Source organism: Megalobrama amblycephala, linkage group LG8, assembly GCF_018812025.1.
Source record: "Megalobrama amblycephala isolate DHTTF-2021 linkage group LG8, ASM1881202v1, whole genome shotgun sequence".
Taxonomy (NCBI): Eukaryota; Metazoa; Chordata; class Actinopteri; order Cypriniformes; family Xenocyprididae; genus Megalobrama; species Megalobrama amblycephala.
This window is the reverse complement of record NC_063051.1, coordinates 11,015,046-11,040,087: the sequence shown is the minus strand read 5'-3', so window position 1 is coordinate 11,040,087 and position 25,042 is coordinate 11,015,046. Positions and strand designations below refer to the sequence as shown.

The 25,042-nt window shown below is 34.4% G+C and overlaps 1 protein-coding gene across 3 annotated transcripts in view; it reads right to left on the bottom strand.

Moving 5' to 3' along the window:
- LOC125273656 (gamma-aminobutyric acid receptor subunit gamma-3) overlaps nt 1-25,042 on the bottom strand; it is a 154,826-nt gene that overhangs the window by 41,656 nt on the left and 88,128 nt on the right. For all 3 annotated transcript variants that reach the window (XM_048199226.1, XM_048199227.1, XM_048199228.1), the window contains 2 exons: nt 17,555-17,775; nt 9,658-9,740 (listed from right to left, as the gene is read on the bottom strand). In XM_048199226.1, coding sequence (XP_048055183.1) covers nt 9,658-9,740; nt 17,555-17,775 — 304 coding nt within the window. The remainder of the gene's footprint in view (nt 1-9,657; nt 9,741-17,554; nt 17,776-25,042) is intronic.

Sequence of the window (25,042 nt, the reverse complement as noted above, 5' to 3'; positions counted from 1 at the left end):
AAGTCAGAGTTGAGAGTTATAAAGTCAGAATTGCGAGATATAAAGTCAGAATTGCGAGTTATAAAGTCAGAGTTGAGAGTTATAAAGTCAGAATTGAGAGTTATAAAGTCAGAGTTGAGAGTTATAAAGTCAGAATTGCGAGTTATAAAGTCAGAGTTGAGAGTTATAAAGTCAGAATTGAGAGTTATAAAGTCAGAATTGTGAGTTATAATGTCAGAGTTCAGAGTTATAAAGTCAGAATTGAGAGTTATAAATTCAGAGTTGAGTTTTAAAAAAGAATTGAGAGTTATAAAGTCAGAATTGCGAGTTATAAAGTCAGAGTTGAGAGTTATAAAGTCAGAATTGAGAGTTATAAAGTCAGAATTGCAAGTCATAAAGTCAGAGTTGAGAGTTATAAAGTCAGAATTGCGAGTTATAAAGTCAGAATTGCGAGTTATAAAGTCAGAGTTGCGAGTTATAAAGTCAGAATTGAGAGTTATAAAGTCAGAGCTGAGAGTTATAAAGTCAGAATTGCGAGTTATAAAGTCAGAATTGCGAGTTATAAAGTCAGAATTGAGAGTTATAAAGTCAGAATTGCGAGTTATAAAGTCAGAATTGAGAGTTATAAAGTCAGAGTTGAGAGTTATAAAGTCAGAATTGCAAGTTATAAAGTCAGAATTGAGAGTTATAAAGTCAGAATTGAGAGTTATAAAGTCAGAGCTGAGAGTTATAAAGTCAGAATTGTGTGATATAAAGTCAGAATTGAGAGTTATAAAGTCAGAGTTGAGAGTTATAAAGTCAGAGTTGAGAGTTATAAAGTCAGAATTGAGAGTTATAAAGTCAGAATTGCGAGTTATAAAGTCAGAGTTGAGAGTTATAAAGTCAGAATTGCGAGTTATAAAGTCAGAGTTGAGAGTTATAAAGTCAGAGTTGAGAGTTATAAAGTCAGAATTGAGAGTTATAAATTCAGAGTTGAGTTTTAAAAAAGAATTGAGAGTTATAAAGTCAGAATTGCGAGTTATAAAGTCAGAGTTGAGAGTTATAAAGTCAGAATTGAGAGTTATAAAGTCAGAATTGCGAGTTATAAAGTCAGAGTTGAGAGTTATAAAGTCAGAATTGCGAGTTATAAAGTCAGAGGTGCGAGTTATAAAGTCAGAGTTGAGAGTTATAAAGTCAGAATTGCGAGTTATAAAGTCAGAGGTGCGAGTTATAAAGTCAGAGTTGAGAGTTATAAAGTCAGAATTGCGAGTTATAAAGTCAGAATTGCGAGTTATAAAGTCAGAGTTGAGAGTTATAAAGTCAGAGTTGAGAGTTATAAAGTCAGAGAGTTATAAAGTCAGAATTGCAAGTTATAAAGTCAGTTGAGAGTTATAAAGTCAGAGTTGAGAGTTATAAAGTCAGAATTGCGAGTTATAAAGTCAGAATTGCGAGTTATAAAGTCAGAGTTGAGAGTTATAAAGTCAGAATTGAGAGTTATAAAGTCAGAGTTGAGAGTTATAAAGTCAGAATTAAGAGTTATAAAGTCAGAGAGTTATAAAGTCAGAATTGAGAGTTATAAAGTCAGAGTTGAGAGTTATAAAGTCAGAGTTGAGAGTTATAAAGTCAGAGAGTTATAAAGTCAGAATTGCAAGTTATAAAGTCAGAGTTGAGAGTTATAAAGTCAGAGTTGAAAGTTATAAAGTCAGAATTGCGAGTTATAAAGTCAGAATTGCGAGTTATAAAGTCAGAGTTGAGAGTTATAAAGTCAGAATTGAGAGTTATAAAGTCAGAGTTGAGAGTTATAAAGTCAGAATTGCGAGTTATAAAGTCAGAGTTGAGAGTTATAAAGTCAGAGTTGAGAGTTATAAAGTCAGAATTGAGAGTTATAAAGTCAGAGTTGAGAGTTATAAAGTCAGAATTGCGAGTTATAAAGTCAGAATTGCGAGTTATAAAGTCAGAATTGAGAGTTATAAAGTCAGAATTGAGAGTTATAAAGTCAGAATTGAGAGTTATAAAGTCAGAGCTGAGAGTTATAAAGTCAGAATTGTGTGATATAAAGTCAGAATTGAGAGTTATAAGGTCAGAGTTGCGAGTTATAAAGTCAGAATTGCGAGTTATAAAGTCAGAGTTGAGAGTTATAAAGTCAGAGTTGAGAGTTATAAAGTCAGAATTGAGAGTTATAAAGTCAGATTGAGAGTTATAAAGTCAGAATTGCGAGTTATAAAGTCAGAATTGTGAGTTATAAAGTCAGAGTTGCGAGTTATAAAGTCAGAATTGAGAGTTATAAAGTCAGAGCTGAGAGTTATAAAGTCAGAATTGCGAGTTATAAAGTCAGAGTTGAGAGTTATAAAGTCAGAAGAGTTATAAAGTCAGAATTGAGAGTTATAAAGTCAGAATTGAGAGTTATAAAGTCAGAGCTGAGAGTTATAAAGTCAGAATTGTGTGATATAAAGTCAGAATTGAGAGTTATAAGTCAGAGTTGCGAGTTATAAAGTCAGAATTGCAAGTTATAAAGTCAGAGTTGAGAGTTATAAAGTCAGAGTTGAGAGTTATAAAGTCAGAATTGCGAGTTATAAAGTCAGAGTTGAGAGTTATAAAGTCAGAGTTGAGAGTTATAAAGTCAGAGAGTTATAAAGTCAGAATTGCAAGTTATAAAGTCAGTTGAGAGTTATAAAGTCAGAGTTGAGAGTTATAAAGTCAGAATTGCGAGTTATAAAGTCAGAATTGCGAGTTATAAAGTCAGAGTTGAGAGTTATAAAGTCAGAATTGAGAGTTATAAAGTCAGAATTGAGAGTTATAAAGTCAGAGTTGAGAGTTATAAAGTCAGAATTGAGAGTTATAAAGTCAGAGAGTTATAAAGTCAGAATTGCGAGTTATAAAGTCAGAGTTGAGAGTTATAAAGTCAGAGTTGACAGTTATAAAGTCAGAATTGAGAGTTACAAATTCAGAGTTGAGTTTTAAAAAGAATTGAGAGTTATAAAGTCAGAATTGCGAGTTATAAAGTCAGAGTTGAGAGTTATAAAGTCAGAGTTGAGAGTTATAAAGTCAGAATTGCGAGTTATAAAGTCAGAGTTGAGAGTTATAAAGTCAGAATTGCGAGTTATAAAGTCAGAATTGCGAGTTATAAAGTCAGAGTTGAGAGTTATAAAGTCAGAGTTGAGAGTTATAAATTCAGAGTTGAGTTTAAAAAGAATTGAGAGTTATAAAGTCAGAATTGAGAGTTATAAAGTCAGAGTTGAGAGTTATAAAGTCAGAATTGAGAGTTATAAGGTCAGAGTTGCGAGTTATAAAGTCAGAATTGCGAGTTATAAAGTCAGAGTTGAGAGTTATAAAGTCAGAGTTGAGAGTTATAAAGTCAGAATTGAGAGTTATAAAGTCAGAGTTGAGAGTTATAAAGTCAGAATTGCGAGTTATAAAGTCAGAATTGCGAGTTATAAAGTCAGAGTTGCGAGTTATAAAGTCAGAATTGAGAGTTATAAAGTCAGAGCTGAGAGTTATAAAGTCAGAATTGCGAGTTATAAAGTCAGAATTGCGAGTTATAAAGTCAGAGTTGAGAGTTATAAAGTCAGAATTGCAAGTTATAAAGTCAGAATTGAGAGTTATAAAGTCAGAATTGAGAGTTATAAAGTCAGAGCTGAGAGTTATAAAGTCAGAATTGTGTGATATAAAGTCAGAATTGAGAGTTATAAGTCAGAGTTGCGAGTTATAAAGTCAGAATTGCGAGTTATAAAGTCAGAGTTGAGAGTTATAAAGTCAGAGTTGAGAGTTATAAAGTCAGAATTGCGAGTTATAAAGTCAGAGTTGAGAGTTATAAAGTCAGAATTGCGAGTTATAAAGTCAGAATTGAGTTATAAAGTCAGAATTGCGAGTTATAAAGTCAGAGTTGAGAGTTATAAAGTCAGAATTGCGAGTTATAAAGTCAGAATTGAGAGTTATAAATTCAGAGTTGAGTTTAAAAAAGAATTGAGAGTTATAAAGTCAGAATTGCGAGTTATAAAGTCAGAGTTGAGAGTTATAAAGTCAGAGTTGAGAGTTATAAAGTCAGAATTGAGAGTTATAAATTCAGAGTTGAGTTATAAAGTCAGAATTGAGAGTTATAAAGTCAGAGTTGAGAGTTATAAAGTCAGAATTGAGAGTTATAAGGTCAGAGTTGCGAGTTATAAAGTCAGAATTGCGAGTTATAAAGTCAGAGTTGAGAGTTATAAGGTCAGAGTTGCGAGTTATAAAGTCAGAATTGAGAGTTATAAAGTCAGAGTTGAGAGTTATAAAGTCAGAATTGCGAGTTATAAAGTCAGAATTGCGAGTTATAAAGTCAGAGTTGCGAGTTATAAAGTCAGAATTGAGAGTTATAAAGTCAGAGCTGAGAGTTATAAAGTCAGAATTGCGAGTTATAAAGTCAGAATTGCGAGTTATAAAGTCAGAGTTGAGAGTTATAAAGTCAGAATTGCAAGTTATAAAGTCAGAATTGAGAGTTATAAAGTCAGAATTGAGAGTTATAAAGTCAGAGCTGAGAGTTATAAAGTCAGAATTGTGTGATATAAAGTCAGAATTGAGAGTTATAAGGTCAGAGTTGCGAGTTATAAAGTCAGAATTGCGAGTTATAAAGTCAGAGTTGAGAGTTATAAAGTCAGAGTTGAGAGTTATAAAGTCAGAATTGCGAGTTATAAAGTCAGAGTTGAGAGTTATAAAGTCAGAATTGCGAGTTATAAAGTCAGAATTGAGTTATAAAGTCAGAATTGCGAGTTATAAAGTCAGAGTTGAGAGTTATAAAGTCAGAATTGCGAGTTATAACGTCAGAATTGAGAGTTATAAATTCAGAGTTGAGTTTTAAAAAAGAATTGAGAGTTATAAAGTCAGAATTGCGAGTTATAAAGTCAGAGTTGAGAGTTATAAAGTCAGAGTTGAGAGTTATAAAGTCAGAATTGAGAGTTATAAATTCAGAGTTGAGTTATAAAGTCAGAATTGAGAGTTATAAAGTCAGAATTGCGAGTTATAAAGTCAGAGTTGAGAGTTATAAAGTCAGAATTGAGAGTTATAAAGTCAGAATTGCAAGTTATAAAGTCAGAGTTGAGAGTTATAAAGTCAGAATTGCGAGTTATAAAGTCAGAGGTGCGAGTTATAAAGTCAGAGTTGAGAGTTATAAAGTCAGAGTTGCGAGTTATAAAGTCAGAATTGAGAGTTATAAAGTCAGAGCTGAGAGTTATAAAGTCAGAATTGCGAGTTATAAAGTCAGAATTGCGAGTTATAAAGTCAGAGTTGAGAGTTATAAAGTCAGAATTGCAAGTTATAAAGTCAGAATTGAGAGTTATAAAGTCAGAATTGAGAGTTATAAAGTCAGAGCTGAGAGTTATAAAGTCAGAATTGTGTGATATAAAGTCAGAATTGAGAGTTATAAGGTCAGAGTTGCGAGTTATAAAGTCAGAATTGCGAGTTATAAAGTCAGAGTTGAGAGTTATAAAGTCAGAGTTGAGAGTTATAAAGTCAGAATTGCGAGTTATAAAGTCAGAGTTGAGAGTTATAAAGTCAGAATTGCGAGTTATAAAGTCAGAATTGAGTTATAAAGTCAGAATTGCGAGTTATAAAGTCAGAGTTGAGAGTTATAAAGTCAGAATTGCGAGTTATAAAGTCAGAATTGAGAGTTATAAATTCAGAGTTGAGTTTTAAAAAAGAATTGAGAGTTATAAAGTCAGAATTGCGAGTTATAAAGTCAGAGTTGAGAGTTATAAAGTCAGAGTTGAGAGTTATAAAGTCAGAATTGAGAGTTATAAATTCAGAGTTGAGTTTTAAAAAAGAATTGAGAGTTATAAAGTCAGAATTGCGAGTTATAAAGTCAGAGTTGAGAGTTATAAAGTCAGAATTGAGAGTTATAAAGTCAGAATTGCAAGTTATAAAGTCAGAGTTGAGAGTTATAAAGTCAGAATTGCGAGTTATAAAGTCAGAGGTGCGAGTTATAAAGTCAGAGTTGAGAGTTATAAAGTCAGAGTTGAGAGTTATAAAGTCAGAATTGAGAGTTATAAAGTCAGAGTTGAGAGTTATAAAGTCAGAATTGCGAGTTATAAAGTCAGAATTGCGAGTTATAAAGTCAGAGTTGAGAGTTAAAGTCAGAATTGAGAGTTATAAAGTCAGAGTTGAGAGTTATAAAGTCAGAATTGAGAGTTATAAAGTCAGAGTTGAGAGTTATAAAGTCAGAATTGCGAGTTATAAAGTCAGAATTGAGAGTTATAAAGTCAGAGTTGAGAGTTATAAAGTCAGAGTTGAGAGTTATAAAGTCAGAGAGTTATAAAGTCAGAATTGCAAGTTATAAAGTCAGTTGAGAGTTATAAAGTCAGAGTTGAGAGTTATAAAGTCAGAATTGCGAGTTATAAAGTCAGAATTGCGAGTTATAAAGTCAGAGTTGAGAGTTATAAAGTCAGAATTGAGAGTTATAAAGTCAGAATTGAGAGTTATAAAGTCAGAGTTGAGAGTTATAAAGTCAGAATTGAGAGTTATAAAGTCAGAGAGTTATAAAGTCAGAATTGCGAGTTATAAAGTCAGAGTTGAGAGTTACAAAGTCAGAGTTGAGAGTTATAAAGTCAGAATTGAGAGTTATAAATTCAGAGTTGAGAGTTATAAAGTCAGAATTGCGAGTTATAAAGTCAGAATTGCGAGTTATAAAGTCAGAGTTGAGAGTTATAAAGTCAGAGTTGAGAGTTATAAAGTCAGAATTGCGAGTTATAAAGTCAGAGTTGAGAGTTATAAAGTCAGAATTGCGAGTTATAAAGTCAGAATTGCGAGTTATAAAGTCAGAGTTGAGAGTTATAAAGTCAGAGTTGAGAGTTATAAATTCAGAGTTGAGTTTTAAAAAAGAATTGAGAGTTATAAAGTCAGAATTGAGAGTTATAAAGTCAGAGTTGAGAGTTATAAAGTCAGAATTGCAAGTTATAAAGTCAGAGTTGAGAGTTATAAAGTCAGAATTGCGAGTTATAAAGTCAGAATTGCGAGTTATAAAGTCAGAGTTGCGAGTTATAAAGTCAGAATTGAGAGTTATAAAGTCAGAGCTGAGAGTTATAAAGTCAGAATTGCGAGTTATAAAGTCAGAATTGCGAGTTATAAAGTCAGAATTGAGAGTTATAAAGTCAGAATTGCGAGTTATAAAGTCAGAATTGAGAGTTATAAAGTCAGAATTGCAAGTTATAAAGTCAGAATTGAGAGTTATAAAGTCAGAATTGAGAGTTATAAAGTCAGAGCTGAGAGTTATAAAGTCAGAATTGTGTGATATAAAGTCAGAATTGAGAGTTATAAGGTCAGAGTTGCGAGTTATAAAGTCAGAATTGCGAGTTGTAAAGTCAGAGTTGAGAGTTATAAAGTCAGAGTTGAGAGTTATAAAGTCAGAATTGCGAGTTATAAAGTCAGAGTTGAGAGTTATAAAGTCAGAGTTGAGAGTTATAAAGTCAGAATTGAGTTATAAAGTCAGAATTGCGAGTTATAAAGTCAGAATTGAGAGTTATAAAGTCAGAATTGCGAGTTATAAAGTCAGAATTGAGAGTTATAAAGTCAGAATTGCAAGTTATAAAGTCAGAATTGAGAGTTATAAAGTCAGAATTGAGAGTTATAAAGTCAGAGCTGAGAGTTATAAAGTCAGAATTGTGTGATATAAAGTCAGAATTGAGAGTTATAAGGTCAGAGTTGCGAGTTATAAAGTCAGAATTGCGAGTTATAAAGTCAGAGTTGAGAGTTATAAAGTCAGAGTTGAGAGTTATAAAGTCAGAATTGCGAGTTATAAAGTCAGAGTTGAGAGTTATAAAGTCAGAATTGAGAGTTATAAAGTCAGAATTGAGTTATAAAGTCAGAATTGCGAGTTATAAAGTCAGAGTTTAGAGTTATAAAGTCAGAGAGTTATAAAGTCAGAATTGCAAGTTATAAAGTCAGAATTGAGAGTTATAAAGTCAGAGTTGAGAGTTATAAAGTCAGAATTGCGAGTTATAAAGTCAGAATTGCGAGTTATAAAGTCAGAGTTGAGAGTTATAAAGTCAGAATTGAGAGTTATAAAGTCAGAGTTGAGAGTTATAAAGTCAGAATTGAGAGTTATAAAGTCAGAATTGCGAGTTATAAAGTCAGAGTTGAGAGTTATAAAGTCAGAATTGAGAGTTATAAATTCAGATTTGAGTTTTAAAAAAGAATTGAGAGTTATAAAGTCAGAATTGAGAGTTATAAAGTCACAGTTGAGAGTTATAAAGTCAGAATTGCAAGTTATAAAGTCAGAGTTGAGAGTTATAAAGTCAGAATTGCGAGTTATAAAGTCAGAATTGCGAGTTATAAAGTCAGAGTTGCGAGTTATAAAGTCAGAATTGAGAGTTATAAAATCAGAATTGAGAGTTATAAAGTCAGAGTTGTGTGATATAAAGTCAGAATTGAGAGTTATAAAGTCAGAATTGTGAGTTATAAAGTCAGAATTGAGAGTTATAAAGTCAGAATTGCAAGTTATAAAGTCAGAGTTGAGAGTTATAAAGTCAGAATTGCGAGTTATAAAGTCAGAGGTGCGAGTTATAAAGTCAGAGTTGAGAGTTATAAAGTCAGAGTTGAGAGTTATAAGGTCAGAATTGAGAGGTATAAAGTCAGAGCTGAGAGTTATAAAGTCAGAATTGCGAGTTATAAAGTCAGAATTGAGAGTTATAAAGTCAGAGTTGAGAGTTATAAAGTCAGAGTTGAGAGTTATAAAGTCAGAATTGCGAGTTATAAAGTCAGAATTGAGAGTTATAAAGTCAGAGTTGAGTTTTAAAAAAGAATTGAGAGTTATAAAGTCAGAATTGAGAGTTATAAAGTCAGAGTTGAGAGTTATAAAGTCAGAATTGCAAGTTATAAAGTCAGAGTTGAGAGTTATAAAGTCAGAATTGCGAGTTATAAAGTCAGAGTTGAGAGTTATAAAGTCAGAGTTGCGAGTTATAAAGTCAGAATTGAGAGTTATAAAGTCAGAATTGAGAGTTATAAAGTCAGAGTTGTGTGATATAAAGTCAGAATTGAGAGTTATAAAGTCAGAATTGTGAGTTATAAAGTCAGAATTGAGAGTTATAAAGTCAGAATTGCAAGTTATAAAGTCAGAGTTGAGAGTTATAAAGTCAGAATTGCGAGTTATAAAGTCAGAGGTGCGAGTTATAAAGTCAGAATTGAGAGTTATAAAGTCAGAATTGCGAGTTATAAAGTCAGAATTGCGAGTTATAAAGTCAGAGTTGCGAGTTATAAAGTCAGAGTTGAGAGTTATAAAGTCAGAGTTGAGAGTTATAAAGTCAGAGTTGAGAGTTATAAAGTCAGAATTGCGAGTTATAAAGTCAGAATTGAGAGTTATAAAGTCAGAGTTGTGAGATATAAACTTGCAATTCTGAGATATAATGTAGTTAGGATTGCGCAATAGTGTTAAATAGTGTAATCAATTGAAAGATTATCAACAATATGTAACTTTACTTTGTGTAAACTTTGGGTGTCCTTTTACTCACTTGAGCACCTGCCCCCCAAAATGACTATGCACAGCCCTGTCAACACTGTACTGATATGCTTCAAATTAAGCATTTCACAAGGCATGTTGATATTGTTGTAGCTTCATGAATACATAAGGTTGTCTTGTACAAAGAACAAATGACAACCAAAACATTCACAACCAAAAAAGAAAAGAAATGGAAATCTAAAGTTGTGAATCTGAGGAGACTAAAGGGAAGAGATACTCACAGCTGGAGAAGATGAGGGGGCAGGAGTGCTCATCCATAGGGAAGTTATGCAGTTGAAGCTGGCACTCTGCGTTTATGGTCAATCTATGAAGAGAAGAAGCAACATGCAGTTACAATGGAAAAGAAATGTCTGCACAATATAAAGAAACATGGTCATGGCATTTGCTGTAAGTGAAATATCTAAGTCCTATTTTCCTTAAGCAAACGATAAAGGAGTGAATGATTATATTTTGATTCATGATATATCAGCTGTTGCCCTCACGAGGGACAAAACATAAGTACTTATTTTACTTTCAATTTTCTGGATGAGAAATTGGCAGTTTGAAGAAGCTTGTTTGACAGATGTCTGCTCGGAAACAGGTTTAATTCTCTTTAATTCTCTGACAGCAGTGACGCTCAGGTGAAATCACTGACGTTTGAAGCGTCTGTTTCATACATTAGTGTAGGATTTAAAGTTTTAATTATTCTCTCCCACAGGAAGAATATAATGAACCACAGCTGTGTTGACTGCATGCTTATTAACCATATAGCATGAATAAGGATGACACTGTTAATATGAAACAGAAATATTATTCTCCCCTTCCTTGACATTTGTATATCTATGAAGTCATTCTGTTACCTGCATTTTGGCTATACCTCTAGTTAGCATTCTGGTAGATACTGTATAAATTCTAAACTGACATGCATCCTGATGAAATAAAAACATATAATTGCTAAAATTTTGCGATTTTAGATGTTATGCCTGTGCCCAATTATTTGAGGGTTCATAAAAGTGTGAAATAGTGAGCCTGCTATTGAATTGGCTATTGTCAGCCAATCAGCATTGACATAATTTCCTGCAGCTTGAGAGTGATTAATCGCATTTACAATTCAGGTAACTGTTTCAAAAAGTTCTGTGTCCCCACCAAGAAATACAGTTTTTAGATATTGCAGTATTGCACACAAACAGTAGTTAAATAAAAAAAAAAAAACAAATTTCATTCATTTAAAAACAACAACAACAACAACAACAACAACAACAACAACAACAACAAAACACCTAAATGGGAAAATAACAGTTACAGTTAGTGGTATCTGTGAATTTGAGAAACAGATAACATAGATTCTCTCCAGCTTGTTAATGTTTCATGGGTTGAAACACTAAATGTGCCTGACCCTTATTCTGATATCTGGAAACAGTAATATGATAAATAAACATCAAGTAGATTGTATGTAAATTCCAACTCCTGTGAGAAAAATTGGTGGATAGCTTCTAGAGCTTTTAAAATGAATAGACAAGTAGGTACACAATGCTCCATTGGCTGCTTAAACACAATCCCTTGCTTCAGTGGGTAACATAGAGCCAGTGGATAATTGGCTTACTGTTGCAACCTTAGCCTTCACAAATATGTGACAAAGAAGCCATCATGGTAAATATTGCCATATTGGTAAACAAACGGTCCGACAGCACATATTAAGCATTATGGAGAGGTATGGCAAATCAAATTTCTCATTTCTCAGCTCAGACCTGAAACCGTGCCATCGAGCTCTGTGCGTTGGAGCTCAGAAAGCTTACAGCACTCACAAAATCCAGCATTGTTTACTTCAAAGCTCTGATGACTGCAATTAAAATAGAGAGTGACATTTCGTAGTCTGCACTACCCTTTTCTCTTCACACTCCTCCTAAATACCACTGCTGCATGTCTGCTGTGTCACTGAATATCGATCATGAGCTCCATATGGGAGCATCTAGTTAGCCTTTGTTCCAGATTGGCTTTATCCTCAGAATTTGCCCCTCAGCATCAGTGCTGTTTCTCCTGTTGCCAAGGAAATATTTCACGGAGCACTGGAGACGGCATGATGTAGTCTCTCCACTGGCCTGTGAAATTTCCTCTAGTCCAAATAGACGCTGTGGTCTTCAGGCAGCTGAGAGATACCTGAATAGGCCATCGCCCTGCCTGAGATGCATTAACCAAGTAGCTGTTTTCCTAAAATACTTCTCTTCTGCCAAAAGAGCACCGTTTGTTCTGTGTCTGTATGTTGTTGTTGTTGTTGTTGTTGTTGGTGTTTTAACTTCACCTTCATTAGAACTTGAGAATCTAAAAGTATATTTAGCATAGGTCTGGAAAGCTATATACAAAGATTTATTTAAATGTTTATGCCTAAGGCGAATACTAATAATATAACAAAAGTCAGAGTTATCAAAGAGCTTTTTATAACAGTTACATTTGTTTCTCCAATTTGATTGGACAAGAGGCGTTTCAAGAGTGCTGACAAATAAACATACTAACAGGCTAAACTTCATCTGAAATGTACACTACTGTTCAAAAGGTTTTTTTTTTTTTTTGGAAGAAATTAAGGTAACACTTTATTTTAATGTGACATAGTTACATGTTACTACATGTACTTACTAATTACAAGTAACTATCCACAAATGAAACCCTAACCATAACTCTATAATAAATATGGGTAGTTAATTAATATTCAATACTTCAATACAATTATTTGAGAAAGTACAATGTAACTGTCACCTTAAAATAAAGTGTAACAGACATTAATACTTATAATCATTAAGATTGTTTAAGATCATAATAAAAAATTACAAAAATATTCTATTTAAAATAAATGCGGTTCTTTTAAACTTTCTATTAAAAATATGTACCACGACATCCACAAAAAAAATAAAAAAAATAAAAAATTTGAGCAGCACTTAAAACTGTTTTCAACATAGATAATATGATGAAATGACTACTTGAGCACCAAATCAGCATTTTAGAATGATATTTGAAGGATCGTGTGACACTAAAGAGTGGCGTAAAGGAAACTGAAAATTCATTACTGTAATAAATTACATATTAAAATATATTAAGTTCTAGTAAATTGTAATAGTATTGTTATTACTGTATTTTTTTTCAAATAATGCTTGGTGAGCATTAATGACTTCAAAAAAAAAAAAAAAAAAAAAAAATCTTACAGACCCAAACTTTTGAATGTTAGCATCAGAATATTACTCAATATGAACGTCTTTGTAATTGATGTAAGCTATATAACAGCAATATAAAAGCATTCATGTTTTTGTGCTGAATATCAGACTTGACTCTCACTCTTGTGAAAGTGCTTCATTGTTCTTTGCCAAGTTAATGCCAACTTTCTCTCAGTATATTTATTTGAACACATGGCCTTTAAATCATGACTGAACCTAAGCAGACAAGGTCTTGATCTTGCTGTTGTTCTCATTGGGGTAAGCTTTTCTGATGGGACAGCTTGAAAAGGACATGACAAGCAACGTAGCAGTGTGTGTTTGGATGTCCCGATTTGAATAACTAGGGCAGAGTCGGCTTCAGTGGACACCCACTCATCTGACTATATTTGGAAAACCGCAGCAGTAGTTTCAGACTTATGAAAAGACAGTAGACAAGTTTCATGTGACAGGCTCATATTTTTCACATTTTCACATTTCTCTTCAAATCAAAGTTGGAATCCTTAACCCGACAGTGCAATTCAAACGAGAAAAAGATTTTACGCATTTCGTAACTTGATGTTGTTAACTAGCAGCTTTGGGTTTTGTTGGTGTAGCCGACACTGGGATAATACTTCACTGCTGAAGAAAACGTGTGAACCATTTGCTTACATTTTCAAGTGTTAGTTTGCTATAAGCAAATGATGCTTTCTCATGTGCGCCCCAGTCTGTCGTGATGATGCATATGTATTTATAACGAGAAGTGCCAGAGGCATATGCTGTAATTCACATTACTGCTCTCATTAGTAATGTCTACAGTGGTGTTAGCACATTTTCTCTCTAGTGCTTTATTAAAAAAAAGAAGGGAAAGAAAAACTTTTATGGTTTCTGATAAGCCATTTTATGGTATTTGTTCTTTTTCCTAATACTAATATGTGGTTATGTAATGCTATTGTGGTTATGTCAGCGTTAACGCTTCTCATTTACTTTGAATGTGGATTGTCGAACTGAATTGTGGGCTCTGGTGCGTCGTGTCACTAACATTGCTCACAGCAGAAGGTAAGTAATGTGATTGGCTGTTGTCACTATGACAGTTGCACAGTCACCAAGTTCAGACACGCCCACCGTCTACTGTGAATGCAGCGTTAAGGATATGCACCAGTACTTCCACGAATCCCTAAGGAATTCTGGAGCTCTTCTCACATTTGACTGACTAACTTGAATTTACCATTAAGATATTTCTGTACAGATCCTTTACCATGGTCACTCAATCGCCATGTGACAGAGGGCTATCTCAAAGCCACTTACTCATAATAGTTTTCCTTGTCTGCATCAACAAGGGATAGAACATGTTTTTATGATTCTCAAGAGAGCGGGGCAAGAGAGTCTTTCTTAAATGGACTTTTGTTGCAGCTGCCATTTGAATCAAAAGAATTTTATTTCCCCACAAGTCCACCACAAAATACTAGCAATAGAAGTTGTTGTACAGTTCATCCACAGTGTGATTGGCCCCTATAAAAGTTTAACCAGAGGAATGTGCTGCTGCCCATGCAGGGTACCCAATGGTTTGTTCACAAGCCCCAATGGCAGTGGACTGTTAAATAATATAACAGGCAGTTTCTGCAGCTTCCTGGCCTAATTTTGGTTAAACCTAGCCTAGAGTCTTATTGAATAGGTCTGTCACAAATACAAGCGCTGAACTAAACTGGGCTAGCTGGATATGAACAAGTGTCATCACATCTCAACATCACAGACACTGGAGTCACACCAGACCCGAAAGGCTATCTCACAGTGGAGCTCAGAGGATGGGGTGATGTCACTGAAAGATGAGAGTCTTGGAAAAAATAGAGGATTGGTTGATCTTTGGTCATATATCCAGTGGTCTTTAATGTTCTGATCATAACACAGACATCTCAAATCCATCAAGTATAAATATTACTTATCAGGGCTGAACCCTGTGTTTTGCTGTGTCCGAGAATATTCTTTGACATAGTGTTTTTGACAGTGACTATTGACTTTTGTGGCTTTTTACATCTGGAAAGTGGCATAAATTTATGACCGTGTACCTCAATTCATCCCAGCTCTTGATATTTCATCAAGGACTGTGAACAAGATGACCTAATCTGAAATAGAGGCGCCTAAAAATGTCAAAGTGACATCTGCAAAGAGACTGATTAAAGGCATTGGACATCATGTTTAGGAACAGAGGCTTTGGAACTCAGAAACAGGGATGTAAAAACCACAGGGAAACTCTAAAAAAGAATGCAAAGTACACATTTAACTCAAAAGCCAAAGTATCTAGTCAAAAATTAATATGAAAGTGAAAAAAATTAATAAGATTTTATTGCAGTAAAGTAGTTCATGCTTTTGAAATAGACTGATAAAATTATATCATAGACTCTTTAGGGCCTTTTGCACCAGAGGAACCTTTTTTATAGTTTCTATATGAACGATTTTAGTTCTAGGAACTCCTTTTAGAGTAGGGTCTAAACCAGCACTATAGGAACTATCCATTACGTAAATGTATGTTGATTGGTCAAACGCATGTCAAACACTGGCACCTGACCATTTTAAAAAGCTGTGTAAACATATTTACTCCACGAACATGGAAACACCAATAATGGCATTAACCTGTTGTCTGCAGGGTTGTGTTCTTTTCTCTGCCTCGATGATACGTAATACTGAAAGTTGTCATAGGAGATTTTGCTCTTTTTGCTCTTCATGCCCGTAAATTCTGCATCTCCGTTAACACGAAACCCACAACAAACACAGCGTGATCACGGCATCCTCCATTCACCGTTTTTTAGTGTTTGTAAATGCCGCGCTTAAACACGCCGCTGTTGGCCGCTTTTGAGTTCCTATTCACGGTGCGAATGCAACCAGGAACATGGCCCGGGGAGAAATTAGTTCTCAGAGAACTATTCTAATGGCTAGCTCCTAGAACTGAGTTCCTAGAACTATTCAGTGCGAAAGCCCCTTTTGTTGCATACCGTTTGTTTTAGCATGTATTTTAGCATCCAGCTAAATGTATTTCTGTACCTTAAAATTCAATCATTTACTTTCAAAAATGATTTGTTGCTATGTTTAAACACTTGAAAAAATTTAAAATTAACCCTTAAATGCATACCTCGGGTCTTTAGTGACCCAGGACATCATTCACTACCCTCCTCCTCGTTCATTTTTTAAAGTTAGACATCAACCATCTTGGTATTCCTCAATCAATTCATTATAAAGAATATAACAAGAAAAAAATCATAAAATTATAAAAGAATGCATTTTTTTTATTCATTTTTTGTAAAAATTATATAGGGTTAGATGATGGAATAAGTGCAATTCACCTTTATTCCACAAGGTGGCAATGTCTAATACACAATGTTAAAGTGACGACTCATTCAGACAGAAAACGAAATAATAAGAAAAACTTGAAATGGCTCAGCGATTTACTGCAGAGCAAGTACTGAACGCAATCAAATATGACTGGAACTCTTACTGGATGGAACTGGTGAAGCTGTTAGCGATCGAAATATTGATTTTGAAGATGTTGAAAATTATATAGTTCTGAGAATACGTTTGAGATCGCGAATGGGCTCATATTTGTGACCTCAAACATAAAACTAGCCTATTATTTGCTGAATTTACTGGGAAATGAGCTCTGACGAGGACAGTGGTGATGGCATAAAACATCTGCTCAAACTGAGCCTTTTCAAGCTCCAAAAGGTAACAAAATATGATTTATTTTATTCTTCTGTAATTGTTACTCTAATATCAGAGGAGTTTTATATTATTGCGACAGGTAGAGATCCTTCCGTGTTAGATATAGATCCGGGTCGATAAAGACCCGAATATGTAAGAATGATTGGCGAAACAGTCATGTATTTAAGAGTTAAACATCTTGACATTTCCCTCTAGCCATCTTGCATGATGGGTCTCCATTGTTAGAGCAATTTCTGTTCATTTTTTACAAACTGAGGGACAAGTCAAAATTCAATTCTCTGGTAATCAACCACAGGTGCTTTCAAACGTATTTAGCCTGTATTAACCTGAAATGATATTGTTTTTACATATGTTAGGAAGACATACAAAGGGAAAATATACATAATACTATGTACATTTTACTCCTTACAATTTCATTAGACATTATACAAAGTCTAATTTTCAATATATAAAATTATATTTATTTATATTTTTAATTATATACAGGCAATTTTATACATAACCTAAAATATTCAGTGTCAATAGTACTAAGTATATTCACAATTCACAAAATAATACTTAAGTATTACACAGAATTACTCAAGTACTTTAACCCTTACTTCAAGAAAGTGCAAAAAACTGAAATTATACCACTGACACTGACCTACTGCCTACTTTATTATTACATCCCGTTTTTCTCTTTTATACCTACAGTGCTGTTATGACCTTGTCAAAAGCTTGTAGGTCTTAAAAATCTACTTTTCTTTTCTTCTGGTAGCCTTGTCAGGGTGATTCTATATGAATTGACACAGTCGACAGCTCTTGTTCAGCAACAACATTTCCCAATTTTGACTTTTTATCTTGCAATGGTCAAAAGTAGTGAATAAAAACATTTTCAATAAAGACATTGAAAATCAGCGACCCGCTGTCACTAGTGGTTCACATTAAGAGTTTTGTGTTTCAGAGTCAAGGAAAGGCTTCTTGACTTTTTATTTCAGATTTCTAAGAAAATAATTGTGCACATTCTTTGTGCTCAAATGCCATAATTACAGAAAGCAACTGATAAATTGATGTTTTTGCCACAAATTATCTTGCTAATCAGCCTTGGTTAGTTTTAATTTTTTTTTTTTTCCTTTTTGAAATTTATTGGATAGTTGTGGGAGTAAAAAAAAAAAAAAACTTAACCATAAATAACATTTTGTTTTTATTCATATTCTTACTCCTATCTCGATTCATCAATTTTATTATCAAATATCAGATGGCTTACCTCAAAGTGTAAAGTATTTTCCCATCATTCCATATTCTAAGTAGCTGATTTGGTGTAGTAATCCAATGTGAATCTGCACTCTTGGAATTTCTGAAGATCGTGTCCGGTAGCCAAATGAGTCCAACCATATTACTGTTCAAAGTCAATATTTTCATAGTGCTGTTATATCTGAGCCGGCTGTCTGTCCACGTCTGTGCAAAAATTATGTCAATCTGGTACTCCTGTGGAAATAAGAAAAAAAAAGTCATGTATCAAGTAAGATGAATGACATATTGACTTAATAATATATATTGCAGCTCTAATAGTCATCACTTTTGAACCATAAATACATGTCGTTATTTTTGTTCACTGAATGAAAATTTAACCCATTCTAATACAACCTGGTCTTAAAGGCATTCTTTAGCACTCTTAACATAATCCCACTGTGATTTATTCCTAAACAGCTCTGATGTGTGGAAACACAGAGCCTTACAGTAGCAGTCAGAATTCATAGAACCATCCCTTAAATTAATGCCAGAATTATTCAGTATTCAGTGATGGAGCACCGCAGATCCCACTGTGGTTTGGATGGAAGTCAGAGTCAGCTTTGAGATACTTTAACAAGGATTATGAGGTTCTGGCACTGTAGAAGCAGGCAGTAGGAGCCACAGGAATTGAATGTGGGGAAAGACACATAATCACACCTCATGGTTCACAAACTTGCAGGGATTTCTCAGTCTTTATAAGCCATCCCCGGCAGTTGTACAGATACCCTCAAAGGCTGCTGAATACTTCAGTACATCTGACCCATGCAACCTGTGAGGAAAAATGCCTAATCACTTTGTTAAAACCACAGGGTTAGAGCCATCTGATATTTCATATCATATCAGAACTGTTTTGGGGTCAAGAGGTCTTGGTTTACTGAGCAGGAAATTTAAAGGATGGATCATTTTAACACAGCTAAAAGGGAATAGGCAACAACAATTAAACAAAAAACGAATGAGACCAGAGTTTGTTGAAAGCTAAACAGCTGTTTCATAAATGCTCTTTGCCATTACAGTCTGAATTAGCCTCCAAAAAGGGGTAATTTTGAAATCAGATCATACCATTAATACATTAACTATGGTACACTGAATCCAAGTCCATGGAGTTTTTTTTTTTATTGTCAGAATGAATGTTGAAAAATACATAACATGGTGCAGGGACTAATAGAGGATGTGCATTTAATCAGTACTAATGAATGTTATTTAGGTGTAAATGTCTCACTGATGTATAACCCTAATGCAGAATCTATGCCAGAACTTGAATGCAGAAGTTGACAGGGTCTCTGAGGTGTAAGAGTCACTGCATCTGAAATGGTGCATAAATAGCTCAAAATCAATTTCCATTTCAAACATCTGCCACGATTAGAACTATTCTGTGGAAGCAGTCCAATCAAAATATGTGCCTATGAATCATTGTGTGTGTGTGAATGTGTATTTGAAAAAGACCTATCTTCTTTAGAGTGATTTGAGGCAGGAAAACTAATGGCCTCATTATCTATTCCAGCTTTGATGTCTGAATCCAGCCCTATAAACGTCCAGCTAATTTACTCCAGCCGTTTCAACCGGTCAGCCTTTAAGTGCACTGACCCCAGTAAAGTCTGCACAAACCTCCACACAGATCTGATCAATGTGACCTGCGCTAACTCAGTAAAACATCCATGGGCAAGATAAATGTGGGCATCTGTGCACTACATGACAGATACTTCCTTAAAATGTCACCATATTGAATACCAAACTCAATGTGATGACTTCGTATTTGTTTGAATGCATTCACAAAGAGCTCTGAATATTTCTTAATGTTTTCAAACTGGGGTCAATGTAATAAAAAAAAAAAGCAATAATTTTCTAACCCTTACATATATTTTATTCTCCATTTAAAGGAAATAATCATGAGAATATTATTGTATTCTATTAACAAACATTTCTTATTTTTCTTTCTAAGGATTAATTTCTCTGTACCAGCAATGTACATATACTTTCAAGAAGAGTTTGTATTTGTTTGTATCTTTCTGGAGAGTTTCTCATCGTGTTTGTTGCCTTCAGCTTGCTCACTGGGAGCTGCGAGGCAATATTTTCTGTAAAGCTGCTTTGGAACAGTATTTATTGTGAAAAGCGCTATAAAATGATTCTCTTTGCGTATATAATCTATTATTGCTCTAATAGTTGGTAGAAAAAAGATACACTGCCAACTTAATACATACTTAATAATTGTTTTTGGCTTTAGGACAATGACAGGACAGCCAATTATTTTATTTTGCAAAGAGCATGTCTTAATTACTACCATTTCTCACACAGTAAATTGGGTTTTATTCATGAAAACATACATGAATGTATGTTGATGTATGCTAATGACTAGATGTTTTTCTATACATTTTTACAGGAAAGTATGAGTGTATATTCCATTATATTTCAGGAAGAAACAGGAAGTCAGTACTAAAATTTTAAAAATGTGATGATACCAGGGTTTCCCCCAAGCATTTTGAGCGCTGATGAGCGGATTCTTAAAGGTGCCCTCGAATGAAAAATTGAAATAACAAGAGTTCAGTACATGGAAATGACATACAGTGAGTCTCAAACTCCATTGTTTCCTCCTTTTTATATAAATATCATTTGTTTAAAAGACCTCCGAAGAACAGGCGAATCTCAACATAACACCGACTGTTACGTAACAGTCGGGGTGTACGTCCCCAATATTTGCATATGCCAGCCCACGTTTCCAACATTATAAAAGGCATTAGACAAGGGCAGCCAGTATTAACGTCTGGATGTGCACAACCAAATCGTCAGACTAGGTAAGCAAGCAAGAACAATAGCGAAAAATGGCAGATGGAGCAATAATAACTGACATGATCCATGATAACATGATATTTTTAGTGATATTTGTAAACTGTCTTTCTAAATGTGCTCAACAGATATGTCAATGATCAATGCTGCAAAAACATGTTGTAAATGGACACCTTTGACGCTCTTCACTGAGCACTTACACAGATACACAAGGAAGCATTTGAAAGCAGGTGTCTATCAGCGGATATATTAGGGATCTGCTAATAGACACCTGCTTTCAAATGCTTCCACGTGTATCTGTGTATGCGCTCGGTGAAGGGCGTCAAAGATGTCCATTTACAACATGTTTTTGCAGTGTCGATCATTGTAGCCAATCACAGACATATCTGTTGAGTGTGTGAACACAATGGCCAATCAGAGGTGGTTAAGAATCCGCTCAACATTGCTCAAAATGCTTGGGGGAAACCCTGGCATCATCACAGTTTTAAAATTTCAGTACCAACTTGGTTCCGAAGTCGGTATTGACAACATTAGCGCTTGACATCAAAAAGTTTGAAAACTCTGTTATAGTGGCACCTCCTCTTTTCTTACGACTCTAAACTGATTGTCCCCTTCATAATTAATGGCGGTTGTCACCCTCCAACCCCACATACCTGCGCCAGCCTGACAGTCATTTGACCTTTTGCTATCTCTCCCCAAAGGTGGGTCTCTTCATTATAATACCAGTCTCATTTATCACAAGTCAGTGGGCATGAGAGCAGTCAGGCCATAATTGTGACCTTTTGTTCCAAAAGCTAAAGGGAGTTCAGAGGTAGGCGGAAAAGAACATCACTTCAGGTCTAATCGCCATCCAAGTGAAAATGTGTTGAGCGTCAGAATAAACAGAACTAATGTGAGGTGATTCCATTACATCTGGACAAAAACAATGCACAGACAATAGAGAGAGAGAGTCTGTTCAAAGAAGCCTCAAGTCAAACTGTTGCCATTTTATAAGCCACAAAGTAAAATTAACTTTGTTATTTTCAACAGAAAGATTATGAATGACCCCGTATAATAAGATGAGTGTAAACATTTTCTTGTTGTTTGAGACTTCCAGACTTTCACAGTCTGTGTGCTGTGACAATCTGTTATATTAATTAGGTTTTGGAGTGCTGCTTCAAAGCTGCGGGCAAGCATCAAACGCTGAGAAAAAAACCCGAATGTTTTACAGTATTGAATGTGCACTCTAAATCACAAAGCTGATGCCGATGCCGGAGAGATTCAAAGCTTTACTGCTGTGATAAACAAGGAATTACATCGTCAAAACATTAGTAAACACGACTCACACTATAAAAGTATACAAAGTTATTGTACAATGATGTAAATAAGTGCGTAAAGATGTTGTGTGGCAGTGCAAAATTTCCACGGACTAAGAAATAAATGGTGGAATGTGGCAACAGGTTTGTTTGTGTCCCACCGGATGTCCTTATCGCAAGGCAAGCCCTCACATAACTTATGAGGTCGCACATTTACTCAGCAGGCTTGGCAGTTTGTGGATTTCCATTGAAATAATTTTGTTATTAACAGTCTGCCATATTTGAATCCACCAGACTTGTTTTTGTCCGTCGGGACTGCTGTGGGGAGGGTAATGTGTGGAGAACGCATATAAAATCAAGGTTCCTGCTTTGTGGTTCACTGCAGTGGGGAGACTTATTTAATAAATAAGAAATTAAACAACTAATTTCCCCTTCCTTGGAGGTCCTGACAGACACATTTATGTCAGTGGTTGTATATGATCACATTCATTAGCTGCTGGTTTCAAAGGATAATAACCCTTGTGTACAACTGCATTTCAGTAAGAACCACTACTGCCTCGCTGCTCAGAGTGAAATGTCATATTTGACTTGACATTTGATGTTCAACAGTGCTTTGATCTGCCTGCATTGACACTATTCTTTAAGAGCTGCTGTGCAGCCAAAATAATGTACCAGTTATCAATGTAAAGCTGCTTTGACACAATCTACATTGTAAATAGCGCTATATAAATAAAGGTGACTTGACTCTTATTACTAGATCTACTATTGCTATGAGTTAAATGTAAATGCACTTTCAAGGTATAATTCACCCAAAAATGAAAATTCTGCTATTATTTACTCACCCTGATGTCATTCCAACAATATATGCTGCTATTTTTTTCATTGGAAAAACAGCAGAAACCTTTTTAATGATTTATCCTCTTTTTTTTGCCAAACAATGACAGTTCATAGTGACCACAGGGGTTCTTTTATAGTGCTTTTATGTTGTTTTTTTTTTTTTCAAGAACTGTTTTTTTGTGTTTTTTTTATCATTACTTGGTCATGGATATGCTTCACTTGGTTTTATTATTTGTGGATAATTGTGATTTTTATTTGTGTTAAATTGCCATGTTTTATTATTATTATTTTAGGTTGCCAACTTAAAATCTGGCAAGGTAAAACTGAAAATGAGCCTGCTGGGCTAACTCTGGCTTATTTACAGTGTCTCATTGTTTATTGATGAGCAATGTATCAAATAAATACAAATACAAATTAAAAAAAAAAAAAAATCCTTTATTTTCACAGAACAGATAACAGTATATAGGTTTGGAAAGACATGAGGGTGAGAAAATAATGACAGAACTTTCTTTTTTTTATCTCTTATTTTAAGTGGGCATCAGAATGGCTTAGATCTCACAAAGCAGGTTTATAAAAAATTATCATAGTTTACATCAGTATTACTTATACACTGTAAAAAAAATTTTCATAATTTGTTATCACAACTTTTTTTCTTTTGTCAAATTAACTTAGATAATGTGGTTCAGATAACATAGGGCTAATATTGTGAGTTTCTATTTATTAAACCAATCTCTTTCATTGTATTAACTCAAACTTTTAATTTCAATGAACTCAAAATTTTAAGGCAACCAGGTAACTTACTTTTTTAAGTTAAACCAACAATATATTTTTTACAGTCTATGCAAAACCACCCTGGCTTTGTCAGCTCTCAAAGAACATACCATTTTGATGGCAGCTTTCCACAAATACGAATCTATTTTTACCCAGTAAAGTGTCGTAACCTCAAGGGAGATTTCTTGCACCTGTGTACTCGCCTCCATAAGGCTTCATTCAAAAATATTCTCAAAAAGTATTTGAGAGTGGAAATATTTTCATATGAAATTTCTGAAGGACTAGTAGGAATATCACTCATTACAGTAAATTGTCTGGCCCAGGCTCTTGTGAGTAAGGAATCATTTTCTGCTCTGGTTCCAATCGTGTCCACAAATGACCTGCATACAGATTAGTGATTTCCCTGAGCAGAGTGGCTCCCTCAGCTGTTGAGATCGGAATGAGTGAGTTAATTCCACCACGCCTGACAGGCACATCACGCCATTTGTGGTAATGACATCTCCCTGCTCCGCTGTCCCACGCACACACTCTTTCACCTTTGATTTGTGTGTGAGAGCCACACAGTATCAGATTCATCAGGCCCCTTCTCCTCCCATAGCTCTAATTAAATTCTTTGTGCCATTTATCATCTGAGAAAGAGAATATATAAATAAAGGCCTGTTGAATGAATGATAAAACAGGCCAAGGCAGAGTTATGCAAGCTCTGGAACGCTCACGTCCAGGGGGATGGTATGGAGCAGCGTTAAATGAATATGGCATTTAGCCATGACACGACCACAGGGGATTGGCCCGCAGGAAACAGACCGCAGGGAGTCCGGGACTGAGGTGTTCCAAAGTGCTAAGAAAGTTCTTTCTTTATTTCTTGCCAAATTTTATTAGGATATTCAGAGAAATCCTAGTCTGTGTTACCACACTCTAAAAAATGGTGGGTTAAAAACAACCCAAGTTGGGTTGAAAATGGACAAACCCAGCAATTGGGTTGTTTTAACCCAGCGGTAGGGTTAAATGTTTGCCCAACCTGCTGGGTAGTTTTATTTAACTAAACTATTGTTTAAAAATTACTGTATTGCTTAATTAAAATTAACCCAAAGTATGTTGGAAATGAACATTTATTAATGTTCAATGAATAATTATTAAACAATAAACATTTATTAAATTGCTTATTAATAAATTTATATGAATAAACTATTAAACTATTAAATTTATATTAATAAAATATTAAAGCTTATTAATAAACATTCACCTTTTGTCTATTATTGTTGCCTCTAATTGCATCTGGTTTTTCATTTTAAACTAGCCATATAGCAATTTTTAAACAATAGCTGGTTTAAATAAAACTACCCAGCAGGTTTGGCAAACATTTAACCCAACCGCTGGGTTAAAACAACCCAATCGCTGTGTTTGTCCATTTTCAACCCAACTTGGGTTGTTTTTAACCCAGCATTTTTTAGAGTGCATCCTTCATGTTCCCAGTAATTCAAAAGTATGTACTTATAGTATGTTAAAACCAAACGACAACCAAAAATTGCAGTTCAAGGCAGAATTATCAACTGAATTACATTAATTAACAAACGAGAATGTTGCTGCAAAGTCTAACAAGAACTGATGAAATTGTAATGTAGAATCAAACGGGGCCAAGAACCATCGTCTGACAGGCATTTTAATGTAGCCAAAAGTATGTATGTATTTATCAATTTTATTTAGTTATAATGGATATTATTTAAGACTAGGGATACTGTAATGAAAATTTTCACAAGCACTTTATTTTCCAGATACAA